Below are 13692 nucleotides of genomic sequence, written 5' to 3' on the forward strand. Positions count from 1 at the left end.
AGGCCATATGTTCTAGAGGAGAGAAAGAGATAAAGAAGGGACCTCATTTGCAAGTAGAATAGATTCGATGTCATTCTCAGCTCTTAGGAGAGAGGTGCCTGGCAGAGGTATGCCTCAGTTTGCCCATGTTTACAACAGGAAATTCTCCTTTCACCCACATGAATGGGTTCACTTCCAATTCTGCAACCTAATTCAGGAAAGAAGATGCGATTGATAGAAAACCATATTTGAGGCAATGCTGGTGAAAGGGCTTTGACTATAAAATACAATGGAAGGGTTTAAAATGGCACCAAGACCAATTCCTGGCAAACAGAATGCACCCAATAAGTATATTTTTAATAAGTAGATTAATGAATGTGAGGGATTATTTTCAACAAAATGACAGTAGTTTCTAAATCAACCAATTTTGAGTTGAGTAAGGCCCCAGTTCTGTCTTCTTACTTGTTACATGACTTAGGCAACCCACTTGCATCTGTGAATCTCAGTTTCTCATGTCACAGAATCATGGAGTTTTTGGTTGATAAAAGACCTAACTATGGTTTGTGAGACAATGTGCCTTGAGCAAGAGGAGCAAGAAGGCGATGCTGTTTGGCTTTGGGATACAGACTATTGTCCTGAACCTCTTTTTAGCTTAATTTAGCGCTAAATTAGAGTTCACTTATGATCTATCCCAGAATTATGTAGATTGGATAATTTTAAGTGCTAAAATACAAGTCCCACCATTCTTGAACCTGTAGAGAAGAAAGCTGAAACTGCTTTTAAGGAGGATGGAGAGGCATATGAAGTAATGAATATAAAATCCCCTAACTTTATTCAAGTTACACTGTTTAGCTTTCCAACTACATCCAACCCTCCCTCAAATAGTCCCAAACACTTCAACCCCTCTAGGAGTATGAATCCCTCCCCAAAGGACCTCTCTTAGGGCAGCATCTAAACCTACCATTCCTTGGAGACCATTATGAATCCTAACCTAGGGTCTATGTAGGGAGGACTGGGGACACTTGCACAAATGTCAATATTCAAAGTGCTCAGTAGAAGGGATCTGGGAAGATGGGAGCTTGAACCCTAGATCTAGAAGACTGTACTGGAAAGGAGATTGCTTGGGAAAGGACAGATCCTCCTTCCTGTGTGCACCTGCAGTGGCCTAAGAACAGAGAGACCTGCTCTCCCCACCCACCCGGCTCTGGGGGAGAGGATGTGGTCTGTAATCAGCACTCTTAGTGTGTCTTCCCCTTCCGGTAGGTTTTCTAGTGCTAGAGAGCTCTCACAGCTTGACTCAGATGGTGGTTAGAGAGCTCTCATCCATTAGTAAGTGGAAAAAAAAATCATAATCTGTCAATGGCTGAACAGGAGAAAACTTGCTCTCACTGAAAAAAGGAGGACTATAATGAAAGCATAATGAAAGGTCTGACGTCAATATATGAGAGCACCCCAAAAACCTTTTTGGTCCTAATAATTAGAGTTTCTGAGTGAAAATTTTAATAGAAGAATTGAAAATAGAAAAATAAAATTATAGAAACCAAGTAAGAAGTATTTGGGAAATTATCCACATAAAACTGGGGGGGGGGAGAGTTTCTTAAACAAGATTGGAAACATTTGTGCAATAAAAGAGAAAATTTGACAGATTCAACTACTAAAAATTCAAAATCTCTGCATGGAAAAGGGTTTCATAATCAAGGAACAAAGACAAATGAAAGACAGAGAGAAAACATTTGCAGCATATATAACGAGTGGAGGGTTCCTATTTCTAAGACAAGGTACTTCTACAAACATATGAGAAATGATGAACTCAATAGGAAAAAAATGGGCAACAGATGAAAAAGGCATGTCCAGAAGAGGAAAAGGAAATTCACATACATAAATAAATACACTATCAGAGAAATGCAATTTGAAATAATGAGGTGCCTGTTTCTTGTCCTTCAAATTGACAAAAATTTTTTTAAAAAGATGATATTGTCTTGAGCTGGGAAAGGCTTAAGAAAGTAGCAAGTTTTATATTACTGATGGAGTAATACACTTTTATACTCTTTTTGAAAAGCAATATGGTGTAATTCACTAAAATTAAAAAATATACATGCTCTCTTACTAATAATTTCACTTTTGGAAACTTAACTGACAGAATTTCAGTTAATACGAACACACACACTGAAGCATGGTTTGTAATCAGGAAAAACCTGAAACCAATCTGAATGCTCATCAGCAAGGATCTGGTATGAATAAACAATAAATTCTGGTATACACACTCACACGTGTGTCTACGTATCCTGCTGCGACAACCATGAAAAAGACCCATGGATACTGATTCATATGGATCTGTGAGAATATCTCCAGTAGAAACTTACGTAAATAGTAACAAAAAAGAAAGTTATCTAATATTTGTGACATGATTCTAGTTTTCAAAAATAGATGGCATATACAATTTGTATTTATATATTGTTCTCAAAGGAAAATTATGAAAGATACCTACCGAATTACATTAGAAGGTAAATTTGGAAATGGAGACAACATTAGGCACTTCCGTATTTCCGATATGTTCCAATTAGTATGCATTTTCCATTTTTACTCAAATACGTGAAATGAGAAATTTAAAATCTCCCAAACAACAAGTGCAATTAAATAAACAGGGGGGTATAGGACATAAAAAGAAATGCCGAAAAAAAAAATCATGTGTATACTAGTAGGCAACTGTAACAGATTATTACATCATATTTGTTTGTTTGTTTTCAGCTGTATTATTTTAATTCCTTGTAGGCGCTCTCCTTTACCCGGGTAAACTAAAAACCCTGATTAAAATTAGTTACTTCAGCTCACTGGAGGTTCTGAGTGCGAGTTACATGTTGGTGATTGACAAAAATAGGGCATCATGGTGGTCATGAAGGGAAGAGCTCAAAAGAGAAAAAAGGTATCACAGGTTCAGAAAGATCGGAAACCATGGTTTAGGGCGTTACAGTACATTCTCACCTCCGCTGAGACCACAGCCGTGCCACGTAGGGAATCTACTGGAATCAGTCAAAGGGCAACGCACTCACCATTGTAACAAGCCCAGTGCAGCGGCGTGTAGCCTTGGTTGTCTTTGAAAGAACAGTCCTCCTCGGACAGCGCCATCTGGAGCAGCTCGCTCAGCCACGTGGCGTGGCCGCGAGCAGCCGCGTAGTGCAGCGGGGTCCTCCCTCTGGAGTCTTTGCACAGAATCGACACTTCTTGCTCCAGCAGCATTTGCACACACTCCTCGTGGCCCGTCATAATCTGATGCATCGCAACGAAAAACACAAGACACATCTCAGATGGGCAGAGACGCAGGAAGCAAGGCGGTGAGTACAAGAGGCCTGGGCCTTATCGGGGATAGGTCAGAGGACAGAGGGGGACAACCCCAGCAAGATTCATGACAGAGAAGTCTGCCAACACACCAGCATCTTAGCAACATCTCTAGACTCTCTGAACAATAACTTGAAGGGTCTCAAGCTAGAGCGGAAGATACCGGCTTTTCGAATCAGGAAGGTACAGGTGGAGCCCGGGATTCCCGCTTGTGAACCCTGGGCACATCGATCTGCCTGTCTGTGCCTCACTTCCTCTACCTGTCAGCGGGAACAGCAACAAGGACTCGCAGGTTGTAACGAGACAGTAAAGTCTCCCAGCCTGTGCTCCGCCCACAGGAAGTCGTCAACCGTGATTATGACATTGACCACTTAGTGTTTGTCTTTTCATTCATCATAGTGTTCGGCACCATTCCCAAGCAGCAACTTTATGATTTCTGTTTTTGTTTCATTTAGTTTGGCATGTTTTAGAAAAATTTCAGCAGATATGTATGAAGAATCATCCACAGTATACATAATTCCGGTGGCGAATGGGCCAACATTTGCAATAAGGAACAATTAGAAATAGCATGGCCACTGAAAACTAGGTAATCATCAGAATAAATTACACCTCCTGCACACAATGGGAGATTAGAATAACGGGGCAGAAAAACATTTAGTGACATGGAAAAAGGTCCCTGATTTACTTTGAGAAAAAAACCAGGTTCCAAATAGCATCTTCAGTATTCTCTCTTTTTAAATTCAAAACAAACCCTATCCAGCAAAAAAGACGGGTGATACATACACCGAAATGTAGTTATTTCCAGGGGGTAAGATTACTGGTGATTGTGACTTTCTTCTTCTTTTGAGCCTTTTATTTTATTTTTTTTTTGCAAATTTTCTAGGATGTGTGCATAATCACAAACCAGAACCAATCCCACCAACAGCGGGTGTTCGTGTATCCATTATCACAATCTAACATGAACTCTGAAAAGCAGGACCTAGGAGCAGCTGTTATTTTACCTTTGCAGAAGGTTTTGTGATTTTTTTTTTTTAAAGATTTTGTTTATTTATTTGACAGATTACATGTAGGCAGAGAGGCAGGCAGAGAGAGAGGAGGAAGGAGGCTCCCTGCTGAGCAGAGAGCCCAATGCGGGGCTCCATCCCAGGACCCTGAGATCATGACCTGAGCCGAAGGCAGAGGCTTAACCCACTGAGCCACCCAGGCGCCCCTGTGATCTCTTTTTTTCTTTCTTTCTTTGTCATCTCTGTACTCAATGAGGGTCTTCAACCTGCGACCTGGAGATCAAGAGTTGCATGTTCTACCAACTGGCTGAGATTAATTACTTATCTTAGGGAACAACCTTTTTACTAAAGCTTCATATGGGGGAAAAAGAGGAAACGGTCTCACTGCAAAATTACTTCACTAAAGCCGAGGAAAGGCACGTACCCCTCTGTGTAAAGCTGTGCAGCCCATGAGGTCAACAGCATCTACATTGGCTTCCTTTTCAAGTAACAGTGAAACAGCATCAATGTGTCCGTACGCCACCGCAAGCATCAGCGGGGTTCTAGGCAGAGAAATCAACCAGGCAGGAAGATCAGGGAAAGCGAACAAACAAAAACCCATCCCTTACTTCCAGAGGGAGGACCCCTCTCTCTTCCCTTTCTCTCTCCTCTTAACAATTGCTTAATATTTTGAGTGTCCCCAGTTCACTCCACACTGCATGGAGAAAGCTATCCCCGTCCCTGGAATGGTGTTGGGGTCCAGGTGGAACAGGGGAACGTTCCTTCTCAAACTGCTCATGTTAATCCCATCATTTTCAAAACTGCGTGGCATTCTCCAAATAATCACTGAGCAGGGGGTGTGTCTACACAGGAGCCTCTCTTGCTCCTATCATCTTAGTTCTACTTTCATAGTTTCTACCTTGAACTTCTGCTTAAGACTTTAGTTCATCAAAGCTTCCTTGCCGTGAAGAAAAGCCTGACAAGTCCAGAGGGAAAAAAACAGTGTCGGGACCCGGGAGGTGAGGTTTTCATTTTAACTCTGACTCTAATTCATGCATCTGGGATGAGTCACTCCATGCTTTGTTTTTGGCGCCACATTTCCCGAAGACTGGTTGGGGGGATGGGCTAACAGATGGAAAATACTTTGGAAAAACAAACTCAGAAATGATAAAAATATGAAGTTTTTTTTTATGATAGAGATAACCTCTTGAGGTCTGTCCTACTGTCATCATTAGTTTAAAAAATGGGAATGCGCAGCTTCAGGAGAGGGTAAAAACGGATACAAAGAAGAAACAAATGAAAGCAGGGCCAGGACTCATGGCCGCAGACATGAAAGGTTGGCTCCTTGTCTTCGAGATACACCCCTCTCCACACTCTCCTTGGCTGCACACTCCAGTGCAAAGCCCCCACATTGTTCTAGGGCTCTCAACTATAAATTTCCCCCAAACAAGCACCTCAGACTAGAATTCAGCGTCCACCCGCCTAGCTGTGTAACAAACATGGCCCGTGACCCGTTGGGGCTGAACTGCCGCCCCCAGGCCCGGAGGAAGAACACTCACTGTCCTTTGGCGTCTTTCACGTCAATGGCTTCTGGGTTGTCCGCAATTTCTAGTAAGAGCCGCAAACACAGTGTGTGACCGTTAATTACTGAAAAAGAAAAGAGCGGACATTCCTCTTAACAGACCAGCACCACACATACCCCTCCAAAGCCAAGTTTATCTGGACTTCAGGTTAGTCGTTTCAGTGGCCGCTGCCAGCACTCCCCGGGCTCGCCGGCAGGTGGCGCCCCGGCGTCTGACACTCGGTTCTTCCGCCCCGTCCTTCCCATCAGGCACTTCGGTCCTCCCCCAGCTTCTTCCTGTCCCTGTTCTGAGAGTTTGTTCCGGGAAAGTGATGTCCTCTCTTGTGTCCTCGTATGGGACTGATGGCCTCTCCCGAATGTGCGGCTGTTCGCCGTGTTCCCCCAAGAGAGTCACCCAATTCCTTATAACCCCGTGTCCAGCCTGCCTCCCGCCCTTTTTAGTTAGAAGGAATGGAGAAGGGGCGCAGGAGAGGAGGGAAGGGGGCAGCAGAGGAGCGGAGGAAGGGAGACGCGGGACGGGTCCCGCCATCTTGCCCTCCCAGTCGCTTCACATGTGGAGGCAGACGTGAAAGCGGTGGTTCGGGCTGAGGACGGGCGACGCGCACAAAGCTTCCCACAGGGCCGGTGGACGCAGCTCTGGGCTCGGCCCTCCTGGACTGGCCAGCGGCTCGCAGGAGACTCACCGATGTGCCCCCGCAGCTGCCGGACAGCTCTGCCCACGAGCTCCGCCAACTACGACCCATGGTTTCTCTACCTCCCGGGGTCTCGCATGGCTGCCACCTCCCGTCCCTCTGGCCCCTCCGTCTGTCCCTGGCTGAGCTGTGACTCCGGTGCCCGCCTCACCCTTCCCAGGCGCTGCCCCATCCTCCCTCGCCCCTTCTCACCCTGGTGGGGGCTGCCCGCAGGCAGGAAAGCGGGCCCTAATGTTGGCCTTGACCAGCTGCGGTCAAATACAAGGTTGTGGGGGCGCCTGGGTGGCTCAGTGGGTTAAAGCCTCTGCCTTCGGCTCAGGTCATGATCCCAGGGTCCTGGGATCGAGCCCCACGAAGGGCTCTCTGCTCCGCGGGGAGCCTGCTTCCCTTCTTCTCTCTCTGGCTTCCTCTCTGCCTACCTGTGATCTCTGTCTGTCAAATAAATAAATAAAATATTTATTAAAAAAATACAAGGTTGTACTACCGGGCGCACCAGGCGAGATGCTACTTTGGGGAGTGGCGGTGTCTCCAGGGCAGGGAAGCGAGCCTCCCGGGATGATGACCCGCTGGGCTAAGGTCATCACACCTCCAGCTTGTTGAATGGAACGCACAGCCTTACAGAAAACATGGCTTTCCGCTGAGGGAGTAGGACGGGAACAAATATGCTTAAAATTCCCAACGTGACCTTCTCTCCTTTCTGAACAATGCGAACACCACAAAGCGCGCTGCTTTTACCCCACGGTGGCTGTAGAGAGGGAAGGGAACAGCCGCAGCTATATTCGGCTGATGAAGGTTCTTCTAAGAGCTGCGTTTTACATTTTTTTGATTGCCCGCCGGTCCTGAGAGAATGCTAACTGAACGACATGTCTTCCAGGGACAATGCACATTAGAACGAGTTCACACTCATCGACACAACCCAATGAACGGCAGGAATAATGCCCACACTGAGGAGACCACGGCGCTCAGCTCGTTCAGCAGTGTCCCGGTTATGTGTCTCAGGAGGACCTGTTGTGAACCGGGGTACAGGCAACACGCTGCTGTTGCTGCTGTTTTGTTTGTTCGTTTGAAAAATTACACTAAATCTATTGCCACTGGTAAAATATGCAAGAATTCAATGGCTGCTTAAAAGGACATGATGGGCAGAGGACTGAGAGCTGAACAGCACAGACAGTGGGGCCATGAGAATGCAGGTCTGGTGTGTGTTCATGGATTTCTCTTCCCTTATCAATTTGATATTCTTGAAATACTCATAATCATAATAGTTCCAAAGACGTTTGGTTTTTGGCTACACAGAAAAAGAGAAGAAAATCATCTAGGAATGCTGGAGAACAAACCCATTTCTAAGGTGGTTTTTGTTTTGTTTTGTTGTTTTGTGGGCAGGGTGTAGGGTTCCAAAGCAGTAGGCTCTGGAACTTAGCTCATAGCCCTCAGGTAATTTTCATTCCTCTCTACTATAAAAGCGTAGCAACACTAGAATTCTCATTCGCTTCCCACACACGTTTTCCCCTAGTTGCCTTCTAGCAAAAAGATGCTAGCATCTCCTTGGGCTGTGCCCTGCACACTCCAGCTTTGTCTCAGACCAGCCTGGGCTCTCCCCAGCGTGAGTGACCCGGTCTCTCCCTGGCGTGAGTGACAGCCCTTTCTCATGTTGCTCACAGGCCACAACTGTCACTGCAACTCTCTGTGCCAAAACTCTACTCTCCATCCCAGCTTCGGGCCCTCCCAGTACTCCCAGGATTTGAAACAATCAAACTGCCTCTCAAATTGGAAAAGATTCTGGAAGCGCAAGCTAAAGCTTCGGCACAGCAGACATTTTGTGGAAAATAGAGTCAAAGGACAGGCCGAGCGTCCAATGAATGTCGTGAGGGAAATCCAAGAGGAGTGAGTCATCTTGACCACCAGGGGGCTCCATTGGCCCACAACCCGTGTCATGGTGGCAAATGAACGACAATGATCATCCTTCATTGTTTACCGGTTTACAAGGACAATGTTCCACCATGGAAAAAGGCCTTTTGTAACTGGCAGGAAATACTGTACATTGTAGCTAAAGGAGAATGTTTGCCATAATAATATACAATTAATCTTTAGGGAGAACTAAATTTGAATTTTATAATAATACCAAGCATGCCCTGAACACCAAACTTCACAATGATACTTTACAATAATATCAAGCACAAAGTGTGATGGGAAATGAGAATTTATAGTTTAACCTTACTAACCATTACTGACCTCATGGCTCAAGTTTTTCCAGGAATAATCATTTCCAGGTAATTAGGCAACACCATGTTTTTTTGAACCTCTATATTGCTTTTCTTCAGTGGTTTGGAAATTCAAGGATATATATGGAAATAGTTTCACAAGACCCAGCTTTTTTTTCCAAGTAACAAGAATCAAGTAAAAAGTTTTTTCGAAAAACTGTCTCTGCTCCTTTGTTCCCCAATCCACCCATTATTCCATGGTCTGAATAAGATAGTTATTTCTCTTTATGAGACAGGATCTACCGTCCTGATCAAAGGCTAATATCATTGAATTCCTGACCCAAAAGGAATTCATGCCTTCGCTGAGCTACAGATTCTCCCACGTTACCTTTATATCTGTGTAAATATCCAGAACGTCTTGATGGAATTTTATTTTATGTCTACTGGAGAAAAGTCCCAGAAAAGGCAAATTACTTACTTTTTGATATATACATATACTTTTAAGAGTCTCTATTTTTACACATGCTGCATCAAGAATCAGCAGCAGAGCAAAAGCTAAGAAGCATCATTTAGACTGGCAGAATGATGTACCGATTATATTGCTGTCTGATGACTTTTTATGAAATAGCTGTAAAAAAATTGTTGATTTTTTGCTATAAAATGCTGTGTGGTTTAGTCTTTGTAACTCATTTGAAGATTACATTACACCCTGTTTCCTGTTTAGGAAGTTTTGGGATAGCCACCGGTCAAAATTCTGAACTCTCTTCTGAGTTAAGAAGGCAAGATAGGGTGCGGAGGATTTTTAGGGCAGTGTTTCTAGTACCTTCCTTTATATGATACCATAATGCTGGATCTATGTCATCATACATTTGTCCAAATTCACAGAAGGGAGAACACCAAGAACGGACCCTAAGGTACACTGAAGACTTTGGATGATTAGGATGGGTCCCTGGAGGTTTAGCAATTGTAAGGAATGAAACACTCTGGGGAGGGTGACTGGTAATGGGGAAGTCCGCGCATGTGTGTGGGTGGGGGGTGGAGGGAGACAGGAAATACACAGAACATCTCTGTGCCTTCCTCTCAGTTTTGCTGTGAACCTAAAACTGTTCCAAAAGAAGAAGGCTAGAGCCTCTCTGGCTGGAAAACACGAATCCTCTTCAAGTGGATCCTCTTCAAGTGGGCCAAAAGCATTTTGGAAGAGTGTAGGCAGAGTTAATATAGAAAGAAAACTGAAATTTCATAAGAGTGGAGATGAAAGGAAATGCTGCCATCCTTTTCCTTCGACTTGCAACCAGACTCCTGACAGGACCCACCTGAGGCATGGAGTGGGGTTCTTTTGGTTACATTGTCTTTCACAAAGATGGACGCGCCCTGATTGATAAGTGCTTCCACACACTCTGTGTGTCCCTTAAAGGCAGCCAGGTCCAGAGCGGTGCGGCCTTTCTCATCCCTGATGTCCAGGTCCACCAACGACTGCAGAAGGACTTCCAAGGCTTGGTGGTGCCCATTGTAGGCCTGCAAGGAAGAAACTGACCGCTGAAATGCTCGCTCACCCCAAATCCCACAACCACCCACGTGAGGGGCTAAGCCTCCTGGGTCACCGCTGGAGACTGCTCCAAGGAGCACATCAGAAAGATGCTGGGGATAATTATTGAAACAGACAAACCGGAACGTCAGACTGAAAAATTATAATGCATAAGCCTCAGGCTACATATGAATTTCTGCAAGTTCTTTCTTGTTTGTGAAATAATATGTTCCAGAGGTACTAAATGTATTCTTGTATTTATATCTACCCATCTAATAATCTAACACAGACTAGCAGCTGAATGAATTAATATAACCTTCTATCGGTTCAGTCCCAAACATACTGACACAACCAGAATATTTTGGGGGAGACTTCTCTGTTAAACCTAGAGAGGATAAAATCATTAAAGACAATGTGGACTTGATAATTTATCAGAAGCATAGAGATCTGTTACAGTCTAACATTTTAATTTCTAAGCAGGGGGACCCCGGGCAAGTTTTTTAATTTCACTTAGAGTTTGTTTTCTCATCTATAAAATGAGAGCAATAAAAGCTGCCTCCCAGGAAAGATAAAAAGAGATAAATTCATAAGGTTTTCTATAATATCTTGTGCACAGTGGATGCTCCTCCTTTCTCCTTTACTTCTCCCATTGATTATCGTGAAAACACAGACACAATTATGGAAATACATTCCCGTGTACCAGCAGCAAGTTCAGGCTTATGATGAGGTCCTATGCTATGTTAGGTCAAGAGGCTTTCCACTACCAAGACACAAAATTGAAAGATTGAGATAATTTGCATTAAGTGTGTAAAGTTAAAAAATGTATGTGCATACATGGGCAAAGGACATCGGAAATAAAAGAAAGAAGAGGGATAAGGATAGGAGGGGGGACTAAGGAGGGAGAAGGACGTAAAGAAGGAGACGCAGAGAAGACCTGCTCCCAGTGTCCTCGCCAGCCGGGGCCCCTCTTCTGTCGGCTGCACTTTTCCCTTCCCCACTGCAGCGGCTCCTCAAGGCACAGCACGTTTGAAAAGAAGCTTAGCACAGACAAAAGAACAGTATCTCTCATGCCCAAAAAACTCTTACGAACCATTTCAAAACTTAGGAAAATGTACAAAAGGGCATGAAAAGCTCACAGAATAAGAAATAGGAAAGGCCAATGAACATATGGAGGAAACACATACATTTTTTAAGGTGCTATTTTTCAACTACCAGACTGACAGTGATTACGTTTGGTCACATCCAGTACTAGTTAAGACATGGTAAAATAAAAGCAGGGGCACGGGGGCACCTGGGTGGCTCAGAGGGTTAAGTCTCTGCCTTCAGCTCAGGTCATGGTCTCAGCGTCCTGGGATCGAGCCCCACATCGGGCTCTCTGCTCAACGGTGAGCCTGCTTCCCTCTCTCTCTCTGCCTGCTTGTGATCTCTCTCTCTCTGTCTGTCAAATAAATAAATAAAATCTTAAAAAAAAAAAAAAAGCAGGGGCATGGGGGTGGCTCAGTGGGTTAAGCCTCTGCCTTGGGCTCAGGTCATGATCCCAGGGTCCTGGGATGAAGCCCCCTTGGTCTCCCTGTTCCTTCTACCTACCCCCTACTCCCTGCTCACGTGCTCTCTCTTTCAAATAAATAAATAAAATCTAAAATAAAAAAAAAGGCATGGTGAAAAAAGCAATCTATGCTCTGTTGCTGGTGTATGCTGTGACGTTCGCAGAGAGTGATTTGACAAAATCTATCAAAACCTTTTTGAAAAACTAAGCCGCAGACAGTATGTATAACATGACCTCATTATATAAAAAGCAAATACACCCAGATATATACCTGTCTATATCTATGTATATTTCTGTATTCATACGAATTTTCAGAATATAAAAGAAGGTGGGTTATGGACACTGGGGAGGGCACGTGCTATGGTGAGTGCTGTGAAGTGTGTAAGCCTGACGATTCACAGACCTGTACCCCTGGGGCTAATAATACATTATATGTTAATAAAAAATTTAATAAAAAAATAAACTGTTAATGGCAGCTACCTCTAGAAATCGAAAATAAAGTCATGAATATATGGACTTGTTTCATTTTACTTTTTAAAAAAATCATTTGAATTTTTACCCTAAGTATATGTTAACAACAATTATATCCAAAACTAAATATAAAAGAATCCATAGAATTTAAGAGTCCTGATAGGAATTGTTTGAATACTTTCTCTTGACATTATTTTTGTGAATGATTATGGTTATTATATATTATGTAGTAAACATATATGTTACCTATAATATGATGTATAACAACTCATAGGCTGGTGAATCTCAAATTTATTTCCCATTCGTAACGTCTCCTTTTACTTCTAGACTTGTATATTCAACTGCCTATTGATATTTCCACTTGAAGACATGCCTCTCAAGCTTAACATGTCCCTAACCAAATTCTTAATTTCCTTCCTCAAACTTGGTCCATCTGCAGCCTCTTCCAACTCAGGAAGCGGCAAGGCTATGCTTGTTGCTGCCCAGGCCCCAAACCCTAGAGTCGTCTGTATTTTCCCTCTTCAGCCCAGAGTCGTAGCCTTATATGAGGGCTCTGGGACACTAGGGCAAGGAGGTGTTAAAAATAGCCTTGGGCTCCCCATGCTAGCTGTGCCAGGCCCTGTACAGGGGTGTGTTTGCTGAGAGGAAGGGGTCCCTTTTGCTAAGCGCACAGAGGTGTCTCCAGGTTCTCAGGCCGCAAGCAGGAAAACATCTACCTCTGCATCCCTGTTCTAATTCGCGCAGGTGTAGCACACGGCCCCACACAGCCCTCAACACGCCATCATCTCTACTCCTTCTTTGAAATATATCCAGAATCGACCCAGTTCTCATCATAGCGCCATCCTCTTTTGCTGGAATTATGGCAAGAGCCTTCCTTCCCATCTTCTCCCCGTGCCACCTTCTACTCATTCAGCCTCCAGGTGAGATCTCTTAACACTCAAGTTGGACATATCAGTCCTTGATGAAAACTAGTCAGTGGCTTCTCACCTCCTTGATAATAAAATCCAAAACCATTGAGCCCTTAGGATTGGGCCTCCTTCAACCCTGATCGTCAGCACGCTGCCTCACCCACTCTGTCCAACCACACCAACCCCTTCTCCTACCCCACGGTTAAACACATGCATTTCCTCCTCCCGCCAACCGCATCTTTTTTCTTTCCTTTCTTTTGCTTTTCTTACTTTTGCTTTTCTTTTCTTTTACTTCATTTCTCCTTTCTTTGTTCCTTCCTCGCTTTTTAAAAAAGTTTATTTATTTATTTATTTTAGTAAGTTCTACACCCAATGTGGGGCTCGAACTCATGACTCCAAGATCAAGAGTCTCATGCTCGTCCGACTGGGCCAGCCGGGCGCCCTGTATCTGTACTTTCTATTACCTGTCTGA

General features: G+C 44.1%; 1 protein-coding gene across 5 annotated transcripts in view; it reads right to left on the minus strand.

Moving 5' to 3' along the window:
• ANKRD44 (ankyrin repeat domain 44) overlaps positions 1-13692 on the minus strand; it is a 321175-nt gene that overhangs the window by 20861 nt on the left and 286622 nt on the right. For all 5 annotated transcript variants that reach the window (XM_044241217.1, XM_044241214.1, XM_044241216.1 and 2 more), the window contains exons 18-21: positions 10084-10285; positions 5858-5945; positions 4744-4861; positions 3030-3246 (exon numbers count right to left, since the gene is read on the minus strand). In XM_044241217.1, coding sequence (XP_044097152.1) covers positions 3030-3246; positions 4744-4861; positions 5858-5945; positions 10084-10285 — 625 coding nt within the window. The remainder of the gene's footprint in view (positions 1-3029; positions 3247-4743; positions 4862-5857; positions 5946-10083; positions 10286-13692) is intronic.

This window comes from Neovison vison, chromosome 3, assembly GCF_020171115.1.
Source record: "Neovison vison isolate M4711 chromosome 3, ASM_NN_V1, whole genome shotgun sequence".
Classification (NCBI taxonomy): Eukaryota; Metazoa; Chordata; class Mammalia; order Carnivora; family Mustelidae; genus Neogale; species Neogale vison.